This window comes from Canis lupus, chromosome 32 (assembly GCF_048164855.1).
Source record: "Canis lupus baileyi chromosome 32, mCanLup2.hap1, whole genome shotgun sequence".
Classification (NCBI taxonomy): Eukaryota; Metazoa; Chordata; class Mammalia; order Carnivora; family Canidae; genus Canis; species Canis lupus.
In genome coordinates this window covers 40,310,336-40,328,207 of record NC_132869.1, presented here as the reverse complement: position 1 = coordinate 40,328,207, position 17,872 = coordinate 40,310,336, and the positions used below count along the sequence as shown (strand labels likewise).

Sequence of the window (17,872 nt, the reverse complement as noted above, 5' to 3'; positions counted from 1 at the left end):
GACCCGGGATCGAATCCCACATCGGGCTCCTGGTGCATGGAGCCTGCTTCTCTCTCTGCCTGTGTCTCTGCCTCTCTCTCTCTCTGTCTGTGACTTACATAAATTAAAAAAAAAAAAAAAAAAATTTATCCCTGTGTAGTCTTTAGTAAATAAGCACTCAAAAAAGGTAAATTGAATTAAAAGCATGCTTACAATTTATAGATTGAGAACTGGAACAAAGACAAGATAAAAGCCGTTATTAATGAAGTCCTAGTATTATGTGCTGCTAAAGTGAGCATAAGTCATAGTGAGTGATACAGTTTTTTAGCAACCATTTTTTGCCATATTCGCTCTTTTGGTTATGAATCAGACTCCGCTTCTAGGAGGGTAATTATATGGCTTCAGAAACATCTGTGTGGCTCCTATGCTCATATTTCTCTTCCATTTGAAAAAGCTGAAAAATTCAACAGTTTCACATTAAGACATTAGTTGTCAAAATGTGGTCTGTGGACCAACAACACCAGTATCACCTGAGAACTTGTTTGAAATGCACATTCCCAGGCCCTACTTCAGACCTATTGAATCAAAATCTTGGGATGGGGCCTAGCATCTGTGTTCTAACAGATGATTGTGATGCATAATAAAGTTTAAGAATAGCTGCTCTAGGATACTGCCATCTAAGAAAAGTTTTGCTTTTGACATAAAGTTTCCAGTGTGGTTTCTAATATAAGCTATTTATGCTTTGGAAATAATTCATCAGAAGAGAAGACTAGGACTATATTACCTAACATTCTGGGATGTGATTCAAAGATGGAATATCCCTATGTGCAAACTATTTGACTCTGGTTTCTGGGAATGGCTGTTTAAAAGAAGGCGGGTTTCAGGATGCCTGGGTGGCTCAGCAGTTGAGCGTCTGCCTTCGGCTCAGGGCATGACCCCGGAGTCCCAGGATCGAGTCCCGCATCAGGCCCCCTGCATGGAGCCTGCTTCTCCTCTGCCTGTGTCTCTGCCTCTCTCTTTCTCTCTGTCTCTGTCTCATGAATAAATAATCTTTTTAAAAATTAAAAAAAAAATAAAAGAAGGCAGGTTTCCTACCTCTTTCAGTTAAGCTCTCTTCTAGATTATATCCAGACTATCAGCTTGCACTGCTTGTGTTCATTGTCATTCTCACAGGGGATATATGATGATGAAAGAATGAGATGAATTGTATTACCCTCAGAGGAATGAGCTGAATTGTGTTATATTTAACATTTAAATCCTGATTGGATATTGTCAGGGACAGAAAGTGAATTTGTTACCAAAAGTTATAATGAATCTACAGGTACCCAGGTGGCTCAGTCAGTTGAGCATCTGACTCTTGGTTTCAGCTCAGGTCATGATCTCAGTTGTGAGATCCAGCCCGGTTGGTGTTGGGCTCCACACTCCATGGGAAGTCCACTTGAGATTCTCACTTTCTCCCTCTGCCCCTCCTCCCACTTGTGTGCTCATGCTCTCTCTAAAATAAATAAATCTTTTTTTAAAAAAAGTTATATTGAAAATAAATATCTTTTAAAGAGTTAAAACAAAAGTTATATTGAATCTATAGGCAAGTGAATTTCACAGAAAAGATTGTTTTCATTTTGCCTTTAATAAATCCTAACTGGGAAAAATAAATAAATAAATCCTAACTGGAGGGTCAACTGAGGCATGCTCTGTACTGTTCCCCACCACCACCACTCAAAAATATTGTTTTTGGCCTCAAAGTTCCATTTTGGTGTAGTTCTAGATTGGCTCATAGCTATTTTTGCCAGTCTGTTGGAATAAGAGAATTTTTATGAGCATTTGCTGAAATATATGAGGGCTTCACTGTTTGAAGCCAGACCTTTCATTAAGAACACCTTTGCGATACAGCTGATTTATATTAATTTGTCTATTTGTTTTGCTAGCCATTAAAAATCAAGCATTTTTCCTTTGTATACTAGCAGCTTGAGTACTATTTGTGGAGTTAAGTAGATTTCCTAAAGTTTTTTAAGAAGACTAACTTGATAGCAGTTTGTGGCTATTGTATTTTTCCCCTTGAACCCTTCCTTAGTTTTTAAAAACTAAGGTTATAGTCATTTTGATATCACAGTCAAAATGAGACCTGATCAATTATATTTAGCCTCATTTTCTTTATTCAAGATTAAATTAAAATGCCTCTTTCCTTCTTGGAGTGTGGAGGAAATGTTAGTCCCAAGGAGTGTCTTTAATAATGAAGCTCTTTATTTCATACCTGTAAAAGACTTAAGTAGCCAAGATTTTCTGATAAATATCATATAAGCAAAGGTTTCAATCTGTTAGAACCCTTTCAAGGACATTCAGGGTCATAGACTGGTATTACTGAGCCCCTGGAGCATATTATATATACATGAAGAAATGCAAGATGGGACCAAAATTCTAAATTTTAGTATTAATTGCTGGCAACTCTGTTTAATGTCATTTCCTTTTAAAACATCTTTAAATTCTTTGGGTCAGTGGTTTTCAATGACTTTTATTCTTTTGGAAAGTTGAAAAATTAAGAAAAAGTACAGTAGACAACCTGTCTTACCCATGGGCGAGTTTTAGAACACCCAGGACAGATTTAAAGTCATCCTTTGTTACAGACTGGAATGCTTGCATAAAGTGGCCATCTATATTATTACATTTACAGCCATATAGGTTCCAAAGTAATTTTACATACCATTGTTCATGTGAACTTCACCATGACCTTATGAAGAAGGTAGGGGTTATTATCCTCAGTTTTCAGATGAGGAGATTGAGGTTGAAGAAGTTGAAGAATCCAGTCTAGATGTAAACCATGCCTCATTTCCCTGTAAGGCAGCTCTCAGCTTACTAGATATAGACCCTTATCTGTTCACTCATTCAGTAGCCGTACAGTTGAGACACAGATGTCTGATCTGGGGTCTGGGACACCCCTGTATTACAGGCAAAATTTTGTTTATATTTTCTGAGATGGCCCATAGCTTCTTTTTATCATACTTCTAACCTTTTTTTTTTTTTTTTTAAGTCACTGACTTTTAGACCCATGGATCTAGGTAAATCATGCTTGTTTAGTCTATCAGTGGGAATTGACAACAGGACTGAATGAAAATCCTTGTTGTTGTTTTGAAAATCCTTGTTGAAGGTCAGTCATATCAGATGCGTATCTCTTCTCTGTCCTAAAATAACATTTGCATAGAGCTTTACAGTTTGCAGAACTCTTCCATATAAACTCCATGACTTTCACAACTACCCCATAAAGAAGATGGTGTCATTCCCGTTTGAAGAAATCGTTTAGCGTTAAGAGAATTTAAGGTGTGGAGATACTGACTCAAAAGCTGACACTGTTAGAATGAAATTAAACTTAATCTGACCTGGTCCAAAATCCCAGAACTACCATTTTATCTTACATTTTGTGAATTCACAGTTTGACTTGCCCAGTGTTCAGTATCTTCCTATATATCATTATTGCTAAACAGCTTGATTTGTAATCAGTAGGTCTATACTTTTTTTTTTTTTTTTTTTTTTTAAAGGAGAATCTTATACTGCCTCTTTCTATTCTCATTACTCTTGGGCTTTCCACATTTTCATATCTCAGATTTAATGGTTTATAACTCTAGTAACATTTGCAAAGTCCTTGAGTCCATGCTGCTACTATCATTTCTCCACATTCTAGTTTGCTTTAAAGATAGGAAAAAAGGAAGAATTCCTTTCTTTTTCATTGCTTTCTGCAATCTCTTTCCATTCTGGTTCTAATTTTATTTTAAAGGTTAATTTTTTATTGTTTCTTGAAGTTGGATTCTAATTTAGAACTCATTTTGGATGTAACATTTCTGCTTCCCAGCCCTGTTGTGGAGCAGTGCTGAAGGCTACTGCATGTGGCTTGTTCAGCATTATTTCTGTGGAGACATGATAATTAACGTTATTGATTGCTTACTATGTACCAGGCACTGTTTTAAGCTGTGTTATTTCATTTAATCCTCACAATAACACTAGGTGGTTGCTACTATTCTTAGCCTCTTTTTACAGATTAGGAGAAGCTCACAGAGGTTAGGTCACTTGCCTGAGGTCATAGTTAGTGATTGACCTCCAGACAATCTGATTTTAGAGTTTGCAAACTGGATTTCCTTACTTCTTCAAAGCAGAAGGCTAGCTAAAATACTGAGTAATAAATAAAATCTTAAAAAAAAAATGCTGAGCAGATTTCTTTAGCCACTTTGGTGGTATACTTTCTAAATAAAGGGTGGGCCTTGGCATAGAAACTAGTGATGAGGACAGTCCTAAACCTTGTCATGTATGCCTGATAGAGGTAGCTATGAAAAGAATAGGTTTGATTTTGGGAAATGCTTTGTAATTGCTGCCATTTCTACCTACAGGTCAGACTAATCCATGAGATCAGACCCAGATACTTCCTTCCTGCTGCAGAAAATGAGGTTATCCCATTTTCATCCACTCCCAGGGCCTCAGGCCTGCCTTACCCTTGATGGTTACACACAGAATGATTGCATATGGATTTATGACTTGTCTTTTTGTTATGAAATAGTGATAATAATTCTTGAATTAACAGTAAGGATAGGCAATATACTACAAGGTATACACAGCCTTGTAGCAGTTCACAGTTATTTAAACAGATTTGAAATATGGTGCCTATAACCACGTTAGAGATCAGCTTGTTTTGCTCAATCTTTTTTCGGGTAATATGATAGGAGAGTGTTTGGGGTGAGGTGGAGGGGAGAGAAATGTTTTCTTGTTCTTGGCTGTCATTTTCTCTTTATTAGGCATGAAGGAGACAACAGCATGAGCCACCCACAGGGAATTAGTAGTAAACAGGGGCTTGAAGCGAACAGCTGTTTAAAAAAATAAATAAATAAAAAGTGACAAAAGCAGGCTAGATTTAAAAGCCTGGCCCTGGCAGTAGTCAGCTGAGAGAGAGAGGGAGAGAAGTTACTCTCATTACCTGTTCAGTGATTATTACCCTAGAGGTAAGTGAGAATTTCAACTGTAAAAATCAGTAATGGTCTCAGGTCCTGTGTGGAATTAGGTTAGCTTTTTTGCTTCCTTAGGGCATATGTAAAAGCAGTTTTCTTGGGATTGGGCTCAACTTGCTCTTCTGTGTTCCCTTTTTCTTCTCACCCGCTGCTACATATCTACACATCCAGTTTTTCCTGCCAGAGAGCTCCTCCTTTTCTCCGGCTGCTAGCCCCAGCTGTCATCTTCGCTTCCCATCTCCCATCCCCCATCCCCAGTTATGCAATTTTACATTACTGTTTTCCCGGTTTTACTGTATTCGTTTTTTATACTGTGCTTGCTGTCCTCCTCCAACCCCAGCTTCTAGTCTTTTCTTTCCCCCAAACCTGTGACCACCTTTCAGCTTCCTTTATCATTGTTGAACTGAATGCTCTTTATTAGTTCTTTCTCAAATGTATTTGAGATCTGAGCTCAGTTACATGTTATAGTGGGTAGAGATGATGATGGGGAAGAAGGGATAGGAGGTATTTTTTCTGAAATTCAGGCTTTTCCCAAAATATTGGATGGGCTTTAACCTGGAGATCAAACAGATGCTCCTCGTGGCCTCCCAACTTTAGGCAGTCCTGTGCTCTCATGTTGAGGGCACATACTTGATTGAAAGCACTTGGTGATGAAAGGCAGGGCAGTGAGTCAGGCTCTGAGCTGTCTGCCCCCTCTTGCTGCAGGCTGGCTCTTCTCTTCTTCTGAATTGGAGCTAATTTTGGATGGATAATGAGGTAGATGGTTGCTAATAACTTTCCTTTGCTAATTGTGATTTCACAATACTTTGTAGAGATGTTTTTTGTTTTTCTCTTTTCCCTGCTGCTAGGAGGAGAAATGGATTTTTGATGCATATTCAGCTATCAAGGAATCCTTTGCTTGTTTTTTTAAGAGGCAGTACAGTTTAATGAAAACCATAGACTAAGCTGAAGATCTGCATTCTGATCCCATTTTGGCTCAGGATTAGCTACCTAAGCAATCTTGGGCAAGTCCTGAACCTTTCTCTGAGTCTGCCCTATGAACCTTGTGAAACTATGTGAATGAAATATGATGTGATGCATGTGAAAGCACTTTGTAAACTGTTCAGTTTTATAAAAATTTAGGTACTGCCCTTTGTTAATTGCCTCACTGATCACAATACCAGAGAAATGCATCTAATGTTCTTAAACTCTTCCTTCCTGTGAAGCCAGTCTTCTCAAGAGTAGGGGGATGAAATAATCAGAACTAGGGGGCAGTCTTGCTTCTGTGCCATCCATTCTTCTGTTTCCTCACTTTTTCCCTCTGCTGTCCAACACACACATACACCATTGCTTAGGGAACTCTTTGATCCTGTGCTTCTTTATCTTTATTCTTTTTTTTTTTTTTTTTAAAGATTTTATTTATTTATTCATGATAGTCACAGAGAGAGAGAGAGAGAGAGGCAGAGACACAGGCAGAGGGAGAAGCAGGCTCCATGCACCGGGAGCCCGATGTGGGATTCGATCCCGGGTCTCCAGGATCGCGCCCTGGGCCAAAGGCAGGCGCCAAACCGCTGCGCCACCCAGGGATCCCCTTTATCTTTATTCTTTACTAGGATTATAATTTTAAGGAGTTAGTAATCACTGTGTGCTGCACATTCCAATGGACAGGTCCTTTTTGTAGTCAGAAATTGTTAATTTATTACATTTAAGTAGTCGCAAAAAGTATCTTTAACTTTTAAATAACTACAAAAACCTTTTTCTAACCTAGTAAGGGATATTGACCACAGTCATGGAAAGTATTACAAGACCATGCTTTGGTTTTGGGTACACCTGGATTCCAGGCCAGTCTCTATTAGCTTGTGACTGTGGGCAAAGTACTTAACTTTTTTGGACCTTAGTATCATATAGGACTATTGTGAGGATTAAATGAGATAATATGAAGTGCTTAGCACATTGGTTAACATATGACACGTACTTAGAAAATGTTAACCTGTTGATGCACATGGCTAATAATAACAGCTTCCAAAGAACACGTTTATTAGTGTTTTAAAGGATATTAAATCTTGCTTTTAGATAAGTTTGCTTAAATACACATCATATAATTTACTAATTCAAAGAACACTTATTTTTGACTCAGTCCCATTTTCCTGTATGCAGATAGAAAATTAAACTAAATCAGATCAGCATTCCTTCCTCCTTAGAAGTGAGTCTTGCCTACGGTTGGCAGTGCCAGGTTGAGTGACTTGATTGGTTCTGTGCGGTGGGAATTGTGTTCAGGCTGTTTCTCAGCTATCTTTGAATTGTATACTATTGGGATTTGAGATTCCATTGGAATTGGGTGGGTTCTTGGGGTTCTGGACATACTTGCAGGCATTCCTTTTACATTAGCATAGTCAGCAGATTGATAAAGAGGCTTAAATGTCAGCCTGTATTTCAGAAGGGGAAAAAATACAAAACAAACCCACTAACACATTTCTAGAGCATGATCAAGTAGATGGGCCCTGATTTACTGTGGTTCAGCTTAAAACTTTTCAACTTTATGATGGTGCAAAAGTGATACATATTTAATAGAGACACCATATTTTGAATTTTGTTCTTTTCCCACGCTAGCAGTCTGCAGTCCGTTCCTCCCTCATGGTGCTGGGCAGCAGCAGCAGCAAGCTTCAGCTCCCAGTAAGCCATGATATCATGAGAGTAAACAACTGGTACACTTAACAATCATTCTGGATTCATACAGCCATTCTGTTTATTTTCAGTACAACATTCAGTAAATTGCATGAGATAGTCAACACTTAAGAAATAGGCTTTTTGTTACATAATTTGTCCAACTGTAGGCCTACGTAAGTGCTCTGAGCACAGTAGACTTGTTAGTGATATTCTGTAGGTTAGGTGTATTAAAGGGATTTTTGACTTCAGAAAATGTCAACTTACAATGGCTTTATCAGGATGTAACCCCATCATAAGTTGACGATACTCTGTGCGTGGTCACCTTTGAGAGGACATAAACTCCCCCAGTTCACAGAGAATGTGAGAATAAGAGCTTGTAATTTCCATTTAATGATGGAGTATGATTAAAACAGTACTCCTCTTTACTGCTCCCTAGGGATTTACCAATAACCAATTTTCCATGGTGATTAAACCAGTAGTAAAATGGACAGAATCAGCTTCCTTTACTGTCCTAGTTGGCATTGACTTTGATGGGTGGGCAGGTGGTTAGTTTGCGAGATGAAGACATGGCTCCTTGATTACCACTTTACCTGGACGTGAGCTCAGCTTTTCATTGTTGGGGATTGGTGTTTTTTTTTTTTTCTGAAATTCTGAAACTTGCCCTAAATCTGAGAATGACTTTTTTTTTTTTATTTTTTTTTTTACTTCTTGGAGCCTCTGGTAGATGGTTTCTTACAAAGAACTGATACTATCTGAAGAGGTAGTTCAGAATAGCATTTCAAGACAGAAGATTTAGTTGAAGGCTATTAATTACTGGATTCGTGTCCTCCCTAGATCCTGAATGTTTTATGAATTGAAAGATTAGTATGATTTTGGAGGTCTTGACCTCCAGTTAAGTAAGTATAGCACATTGTTGCAGAGATCATGCAGGTTTAGGGTTCTGAGGTCCGTAGGGTGAAGTTTATCTCCAAAAGCAAGTACTTTTAGGGATATAAATGGAATGTTTTCCACTTGGTAACCTCCATTTTTAGTCAGTTCTTCATGTCCTTGGTTTCCGGACTGTAGGAAAACGGTTCCATATAATTTATACCTTTCCTTTGGAATGTTTTTAATCTGATGTTGCTAGATCCTGGCCCCACTCTGCCCAACACAGAGGGGTCAGCTTGATCCCCAGGGAAATTGACCAGCCACTCAGTACCTCTTTTAGCTTCTTGCCCTGTACCTTGGGACACTGCTTGAATTGGTAGAAATGCCGATGAACCCTAGGTGAAGTAAATGGGTGAGAGAGAGTATGCTTGCACTGTGATTTAGCTTATTATGGACCCTCCTCCAAAGTTCTTCAAGTAAGTCTGGATTTTCTACTCTCTTTCTGCCATTGCCACCATGTCTTATGGGAGTGTAACCTAAAGCAAATTATGGACGAGTGGAGGTAGGCATCAACTTTAATTCCTGGCAATGCCTGGCAATGTTGTTGAGGCCTAACCTTCACCATAGAATTTATTTCATCATTGTGCATTTCTTATTCTTTCTGAGCTGGCCTCTGGGAGCTAGGCAACTAAACTGTGTAGACAGAGCCTGTCAAGTACCATGGTTATTTTTAAGACTGACTTTTCAGCAGAGTTCTCTAGCTGTATGAACTTATGGAATTGTGGAAGGCATAGTCCCTCTATTGGTATTGAGTTGGATTGCTGTTAACGCTGGTTTCACCGCTGAGCGGACCCCCATAGGAATTCTCACTCTCAAGTACAGACTGTCTTGTTTCCCTGTGCCTGAGTGAAGGTCTGCATTCAAGTGGAGGCTAACCTAGTCACAGATCACTGGGCCGTTTGTTTGCCATAGACCCAGGGAAGAACAGGATGTGGAGGAAGTCTCCTGAACTCAGGATGGAATCCTGCACGAGAAAGAATTATGCTACCTTTTCAGTTGAAGTTTGGACTTTGATTCCCAAAAGAAGGCGTCATTAGGTCAGTTAATATTTCTTGAGGCCCACAAAAGACATGGCATCTCTAACAAAGTGTTCACCCATCCAAAAGAGAGATCCTGACTTGGCATATAGACCTCCTGCCACTTGCGGTTATCTTTCATCACTTGCCTGAATTTGAAAAGGTAATGGTTTGTGCTCTAAGGAAAGAGACTCTTCCCCCGAGACCCGAAGCTTTCTCATTCCTACCAACTGGGCCCATTGCTAAAACGCTTTCCAGTGGGCTTGCTTCTGCCTGGCTAGCACCTGGGCTGCCCCAGCTTGAAATTAGCCTGCCTTTGCTTCATAAGCTTCCCAGGGTGGTTCTTCTTCTAAAAGCTTGTATGAAATGCTATTTACTGTCTCTTTATAGTTTAAAAATGAATCCTTTTTGTTCTTTGCAACTCATTTGCTTTTTTCTTTTCTTTTCTTTAAATTACTATTAACACCTGTTGATTCTTTTTTTTTCTGATTGGCCTGTCACTGCATTCCTGCTCCCCCTCCCTCTAGCTGGGTTTGTCAAGTCGCCCATGTCAGAAACTAAGCTCACTGGGGACGCCTTTGAGCTGTACTGTGACGTGGTCGGGAGCCCCACGCCAGAGATCCAGTGGTGGTACGCAGAAGTCAACCGGGCAGAGTCTTTCAGACAGCTGTGGGACGGTGCTCGGAAGCGCCGTGTCACCGTAAACACCGCCTACGGGTCAAACGGCGTGAGTGTGCTGAGAATAACCCGGCTCACCTTGGAGGACTCTGGGACTTACGAGTGCAGGGCCAGCAACGACCCCAAGAGGAATGACTTGAGGCAAAACCCCTCCATAACATGGATTCGAGCCCAGGCCACCATAAGCGTCCTTCAGAGTGAGTCCAGCACCCTACAGTAGTAGTACTGTAGTCATTAGAGGTGGCCCGATGACCCTTCCCTTCTGCTTCCTTTTCCTTTTCCCCAGTATGATCGCTCACCCCACCCCTTGTCTTCGTTTTTTCAAACCCACGACCCTTCTGGTTGTAGTGTATGAAAACATCTGTGGCAACTTTTTTTTTTCTTTGACGTCCTCTCTACCTCCCTCATTCCCTGACCGTTTTCTGTGTCTTTCTCCTCAGGAACAAAGAACTTGGGGAAATCCGTGCCTGTCCAAAATCATCTGCAATGGGAAGAGGTGGGGAGGGAGAACTGGGGGAGGGGGGGCTCAAAAAAAACACTTAACACTCCTAAAACCAGGCATTTATACCAGGGTAGTGTTGAATTGTTTCTTTCCCTCCCCTTTTAATTTTGTAGTAGGTTTCCTGCTATCCTTTTGCTGATTTATTCTCTGGTGCCTTTTTATTTTTGTTTCTCTCCCCAGTCTAACTACTTTTATTTCTTCTGTTGATCTGTTTGAAGCTCTCTGAGTAGCTGCCTTCACCTCTATGGTTTTAAGTTTGTGTCTACCCAGCCTCTTCCCTCACTGTGACTTGGTGTCATCCTGTTCTGTGATGGGAATGTTGCCATAGGTGCAGTGTGGTGGTGTGTTTTGGTTGTTGGGTGGCATGTAAGCTTGGATATCTCCATAGTTCCAGCTCTTTTTCTTTTCTAAAACAGTGGCATGTGCTTCTCTGATAACAGCCCTCCACTACAGCAGTACACTCCTTACTGGTCCTGCCCATCCAGTCTCCTGTTCTCTTAAAAGCAACAGCCCGAGATTTCCTTTGTATGTCTTGCTGTTAGGCACCAGGTGACACTAAACTGCAAATTTTTTTTTTTTTAAACCCCATCATGCTGTTTCAAAGTCAGAGTTGCATCTGCTTCCTGTTCACAGATTGACTCTGATGACTGACTGTTGGCACAGTCCTCCTTATCCCAGAGACTGGCAACCCCAGAAATAGTTTGGAAGCCATTCATACTGGCCTTTTCTTGTATTTTGAAAAAAGAAGAAACTAAATTCCAACTAAGTGATGAGGGAGAGCCTAAGCGGCTGGCTCAGAATTCTTCTCTTCATCTGTTGTAGCGGGTACAAGTAAGACATTAGACCCGGGAGCTTTTGTGGCCACCTCTTTTTCTGAAAAGTGTCTTGCTACTCGTGTAGTGGGAAGGAGAGGGAGGAAGAAGCCACCACAGAGCTAGTGCTCCTGGCCAGGAAGAGTTAGTTCTAGCCCCACATCTGACTTGATTTTAATTGAGGGAGCATACTCTACTTAATGGAAAGATCCTTTGGGTTTTTGCCTTCTCTTCAAGAACTCAGACTTATAGCCAGTTCTGGCTTAAGGAACTGATTGATTTAGAAAGAATAAGTAAAAATAGTAAAAACACATTTATGAGGAGTTTGATAATAATGCAGGAAATAATAGGACATGGGCCCTGAATCTGTATACTTATTTGGAATATAGCAGATTAGTTGTCTATTCTTTATAGTACCTTAGAAGATGCTTATGAAGAGGATAGGTCTTAGGGGAGAGAGAGGAGAGGCTGCTGCAGCTGGCACTGTTCAATCAGAGAACCTGCTTCTGGAAAGGGGAAAAGAAAACCTTGTCTATGTGAAAATGGGGAATATTAACCCAGCAATTTTCTTTTATTTAACAGTTTTTCCCTTGCACGCTTCCTTCTCCTGCCCCCCCTGCTCCTTTCCTTATAAAACCAGAATTACCCAAATGGCCACAAAGATCTGCAGAAGTTTGTAGGCATGGACTGGGCTGGGCATTTGGTACTTGTACGTCCAGGAGCTTGACTCAAGTAGACTCCTAGTTAAAAGGTCATGCCTTGGGGCTAGAAGATGATGAGTCTTTGGGGGGCACTTACCTACCAATTCAGTTTTGAAAATACGTAACATTCCCCCAGTTTACTTGGAAATAAACTTCCTACTTTAGAAGTGTCTGCATGTGGTTAAACCAAATCCTTGCCAGTTTAAGTCTTATCCCAGACTTCCCCATCAGTCAGCCCTAGTTAACTGTTTTAGAGAGCCAAGCTGCTGCTGTTACTTTTTAAAAACATCCTGAATTCACTCTAATTGGATTGTTTTGTGGTCTTAGCATCCCAAGGACATTTGCCTCCAGGAGGTGGTTGAAGTCTTCTAAGGATGACTTCTTGATAGTACTTTTCCCCAAAGCTCCTTGAGTAAGGTAAGGCAGGAAGAGAAATATGCCCAGTTTTTAGGTATCTCTCTGGCCATAGCATGTTCTTCTACACAAGAGTGGTGGTGAGGCTAAGGATCTCCCATCCACTACTTCTAAATAGGGAGTCAGTGGCAAGTAAACATTTTTGTTCATCTCTCGTGGACTTTCATGCGCAATATTAAACCACAGAAATAAAAGCTCCACCTTCATCCTGGTGCAAAATGCAGGTGTGGCACCCTGGCCAAGGAGCTTTGGTTTAGCACTGGTTTCCATATACAGCAATCATCAGAGGGAGGTTACCCTACCCCACAGCCCTCCTATGTTGCAGAATCATATTTAAACCTATTTAAATTATCCACTTGCTCCCAGCTGACTCTCTCCTGGATCTTTAACACGTAAGGGGAAAAGAGCTTTCCTTTGCCTTCCAAGAATTCTTGGCAGAAAGTCTCCAGGTTGCTCTCATCACCTTCTTAATCTCCTTGAGCTGCAGTGGGCATTTGCATCGTCACAGGTAAGAGTAGCATTTACTTTGGCCTCCTTGTGTTGAAACATCTGGAAGCTCTTGGCCTCATCCTCAGAGTTTACCCTTTCTCAGTGCAGTCTGAGAAGAAGAGCCAGAAGGAGAGTCCCAAATGGGACAGAAAATAAAATTGGATAATAAAAATTTAGTAAAAACCTAAAAGTGTGTTTGGGTTTTAATGTTGCCTTTATATTTTTAATTTCTGTGGAGTACTGGTTCTCTCTTTTGTTTTTGCTTGGTTTTGATTTTTCTTGGAATTGTGGTGCTTTCTGCTGATGGTGTATGTGCGCCTTCCATTGCAGGGTTTGCAGCCGTTCTGCTCGACTTAAGGCCCAGGGACTTGGCTTCTGTCCAGTGTGTTTTGGAAACCATGGGACACCACTGCGCTAACGTGTTTACATGCATCTGCTTCTGTCTTAGTGGCTGCTATGCCTCCATTATCTGTACATAGAGACCCTGTTTGATGTTACCAGTAAGGACCAGTGCTGAATGGAAGATAACCACTATCCCTTTGCCAGAGTTGGAAAATAGTGAGAACCCATTTAATTGAACAGACTTAAGGATTTGCTTTATTTGTCACAGTTTTCTTTGATATGAGCTCCGTAGTCAGAAATGTTGCATTGATTAAGAGGTCCTTGGGCATTATATTTTTCAAGTGTCCCATGACTTTTCCATTCCATCCCCCTCCCTGCACAGGGAACAAAGCTTATTAGTTCCAGTGCAGGGAGTGAGTTCTATCCTCAAGAGTTAAGAGTCAGCACTGTACTGCATAAAATGGTGTCAGGTTGCTGCTACCGAGTTGTCAGGTGCAGGGAAATGAGAAGTTAATCAAGAATTTCTGAGAAACAATTGGAAAAAGAACAAAAGAGGAAATACCTCTAATGTGGATGGGAAAAGTTTAGAATTCACCTGAAAATGTCTGACCAAAAGTAGAATAGCAGCTAAGCTTAGGAGAAGATTAGAGAGAGGAACAACAAGACAACAAACAGACATCTTGACTTTAATATAGTGATGGAATTCAAAAGGCTTTAAAGTATGAACCTTCTAGGAATGATAGAGTGTGCCTTAAAACATTTCTGCTCAGTGTGTTCTAATATTTGAGGTTATTTTTATAGATTTTAAACTAATGACCCCAGGTTATCTAAGCCCAGGAGAGAATCAGAAGATGAAGTATATAAATTGCTATAGGGTGGAAAGTGTGTGTGTTGGGGGTATGGAGCTGGGGGAGGGAGGCAGAGATAGAGAATTTAGTCAGATGTGTGTTCTAGGCCCAGTGTTGACACTAACAATAACTATGGCCTTGCACAAGTCATTTTCTGTTTCTAGCTCTTAAAGAGTGGGATTCAGTGAACTCTAAGGGCCTTTTAGCTCTAAAAATGCTAGGAGCCCATGATACCAGCACATATCACACTCTATGTTATCTGCACAATGGAATGTGTTTTAAATAACAATTCTGAAAAAGCTTTGGGAATAAATACGGGCTGGAGAGAAGAACTGTTGATGGTTCCTTAAGAATTTTCCCTTGGCAAAATTTGGAAAACGCAATAGACTTCTGGCAGGAAATTTGCTTTTAGGATCTACACTGTTTCTTTCTACATAATTAATGGCCATGGCTGGTTTGCCATAGGTTTATCAGAATTAAATGTGGGAAAAGCCATACATGTATTATCTAATTATAGCTATTACTGTTCCAGGGCCTAGTGACTCCACAGGGAGTTTATTAGTTATATACAAATGATACTGCTTTTGTCTTCAGAACTACAAGGTGGAGCCTGGTTTACTAATTGAAGCTGAATTGGTTGGTCATTCTTAAATCATGAAACGGTGGTGTTCAAAAGTATAAGTGGATTGTTGCCAGTACAAGTACCCGTAATACTCCCATTCTTTTCACGTCTAGGCCAACTGGTCTTCAGGCTGTTGTCTGCGCTAGTGGTCATTTGCTTATAATCATTGTTTTTTCCTTTCTTGACTTCCTCTAAAGTGGTAAAGTGAAATTCCTCATGTGGTGGTCCTGTCTGCCCTCCCTCTTTTCTAGTCTCCCCATCCTACCCCATCTGATTCTCAGGCCAGGGCTACAAAGAATGGAAGGCTATGGCTCCCTATCACTGTGCACTCTTATTACAGAGCCAAGGATTGTCACCAGTGAAGAGATCATTCTTCGAGACAGCCCTGTTCTCCCCGTCACCCTGCAGTGTAACCTCACCTCCAGTTCTCATACCCTTACATACAGCTACTGGACAAAGAATGGGGTAGAACTGACCGCCACTCGCAAGAATGCCAGCAACATGGAATACAGGTGAGAGGGGCTAGCAGTTCCTGGGAAGGTGGAAGGGAGCATTGCTGAGCTTACTGTGGACATTCATAATCCACAGCTATGTTATGAAGGAGACACAGAAGATATATATGGTCTTTCTCCAGAGAGTCTAATCCAGTATATCTGGGGTGAGGCCCAGGAATCTTTGAAAGATTTCCAAAGCATTCTAATGAATAGCCAGATTTGAGAGTCATAAATGTTCCCCTCACTATGATAATAGAGAAACAGAAGGCATTGAGAGTGATTTGCTTAGGGTAACCAAACCATGCTAGTCAGTAGGAAAGTCACAATTAGAATGCAGGTCTTTTGACTTAATCCAGGGGTTTAAGGAATCAGAATGAAATCTGCCTTAGGACTCTTAGAGCAAGAGCACCCTAAGTGATCTTTCTCCTGGATAGATGTCTGAGTTACCTCTTGAGAGTAATTAATAGGACCATAACCTGATCAAGACCAGTGGATACAGGGCCTTTTAGTGGTCTGGATTAAGGATGGTAACCTGGAAACATCATTTGATGAAAGGGGAATATTTGCCGGCTGAAGTTAACCTGGCCCCCAAAGATTTGGTGCTTTTTTGGAATACCTAGAACACATGGCACCTCACCTTTCAGAATAGTTTGTGATTGAAAACTAATCTGGAAAAGGATTGGCTGATTCTGTTTGTCAGGTTGAGTCTGTACAAAGAAAGAGTGCACTGGAGTAAGACCAGGAAAATCTGCATGCCTGGTAGTAGCAAGGACCTTCTGCAGTATTTTGCAAAATTGAGATCTTTTCATATCCCTTATTTAATTGACCCACAATCAGGATCCTCTTTTTTTCAAGTAAGGAAACTAAAACTCAAAGAGTAATAACTCTTAACTATTTTCAAGGCCAAATAGTCTATCTAGTAAATTTCAGAAGCAAGGCTAGGTTCTCTGTCTCCTGACTTTTTAGAATCTAGGTTTTTGGGTTTTTTTTTTTTTTTTTTTCTTTTTCTTCCTGCTTTAACATACCATTTTAGTGGCAAGTTTAATCTATCTCCACTGTAGTTTCTTTTGATATTAAATTGGAAATATAGCCTCAGACATATTCTCATAGTTTGGAAAAGCTTAATCACATAGAACTGTTGGGTAGGATGAAAGGCATATGTTCTTTTTTTTTTTAATTTTTATTTATTTATGATAGTCATACAGAGAGAGAGAGAGAGGCAGAGACATAGGCAGAGGAAGAAGCAGGCTCCATGCACCGGGAGCCCGACGTGGGATTCGATCCCGGGTCTCCAGGATCGCGCCCTGGGCCAAAGGCAGGTGCCAAACCGCTGCGCCACCCAGGGATCCCCGAAAGGCATATGTTCTTGGTCTATTTGTTAGTTTTACAAGTTTGTATTTTTATAATAACTCTTTCAAGGTACCAGACATCCAATTTTGTTTCACCGAGGTCTTGTACTGTGTCACCCACATGGCTTTGAACTGTAGCTTTATAAATTCGAGTTTGACTTTATAAAATGCTTCCTCCTCCTCCTCCTCCTCCTCTTCTTCTTCTTCCTTCTTTCTTCTTTCTTTGTTTGGTCAGCTTATTTGCAGCTCTCCAGGGGTGTTCTGCATTGTCAGAGTTTTTCAGGGAATCTGTGTTCTCCCACATTTTGTGAAGTAATGGCTGATGAGTCCCTTGGGCCACCTATTAAGTGATCTATGGACCAGTCTGAGAGACCCTGCACCTGCTTGGCTATTGGGCTTGTTTTCCATTTGCTTCAGTTGTTTCCCAGTAGCTAGTTGAAGGGAATGATGTAGGGGAGATTTTGAACCCACAGGCATGGGCTCAAGCTTGGGAGTCATCTTTCCAAGTCTTTTCAAGGATCTTAGAGTTAAGTTAGTCTGAGCTCTGAAGATACAGCTGCTGCTCTTCCTCCAAACTCTGGAACATTTGCTAAGAGCAGCTGACTTGTGTCTGTTTTCTCTATTGGGAGCATATTGATTTAAGAAGAGCCCCTTGTATCACATTTAGAAGACTCTTGGCTGTTCCTCTAAGAATGTTATGCTGCCGCGGGTATGCTGAGGTAGTCCTAGGGATATATTGTCTCTCCTCATCCATGATCTTTTGGGATGAACAGTAAGATGGATAAATATATTGAGCCAGTCAGTGGTTAAGGCTAGGGGTTTTTCTCAGACATTAGTACAATGTAGATTTGACCATCACAAGTACCACATTTTACCACTGAGCCAAAAGAGCAGGAGCTGTATGATGATCATCTTCTGATGTAGATTTCTCTTCAGTAATTAGACACCAGCCTTTCTATGTAAGTTTTGGGGTATGTGTATAAAGCCCTAGTGTACTGAGCTGGTGTGAAGCTCATTGTCAGGGGCAAGAAAGCTTGTTTAGGATCACCCTGTGGAATTCAGAGGAAG

The 17,872-nt window shown here is 40.7% G+C and overlaps 1 protein-coding gene across 4 annotated transcripts in view; it reads left to right on the top strand.

Moving 5' to 3' along the window:
• The window catches only part of NPTN (neuroplastin), a 70,063-nt gene that overhangs the window by 26,618 nt on the left and 25,573 nt on the right, over positions 1–17,872 (top strand). For all 4 annotated transcript variants that reach the window (XR_012022925.1, XR_012022924.1, XM_072809542.1 and 1 more), the window contains exons 2-3: positions 10,081–10,428; positions 15,302–15,473. Coding sequence is in view for 2 of the 4 variants with exons in the window: in XM_072809542.1 (XP_072665643.1) it covers positions 10,081–10,428; positions 15,302–15,473 (520 nt within the window). In the remaining 2 variants the exon portion in view is untranslated. The remainder of the gene's footprint in view (positions 1–10,080; positions 10,429–15,301; positions 15,474–17,872) is intronic.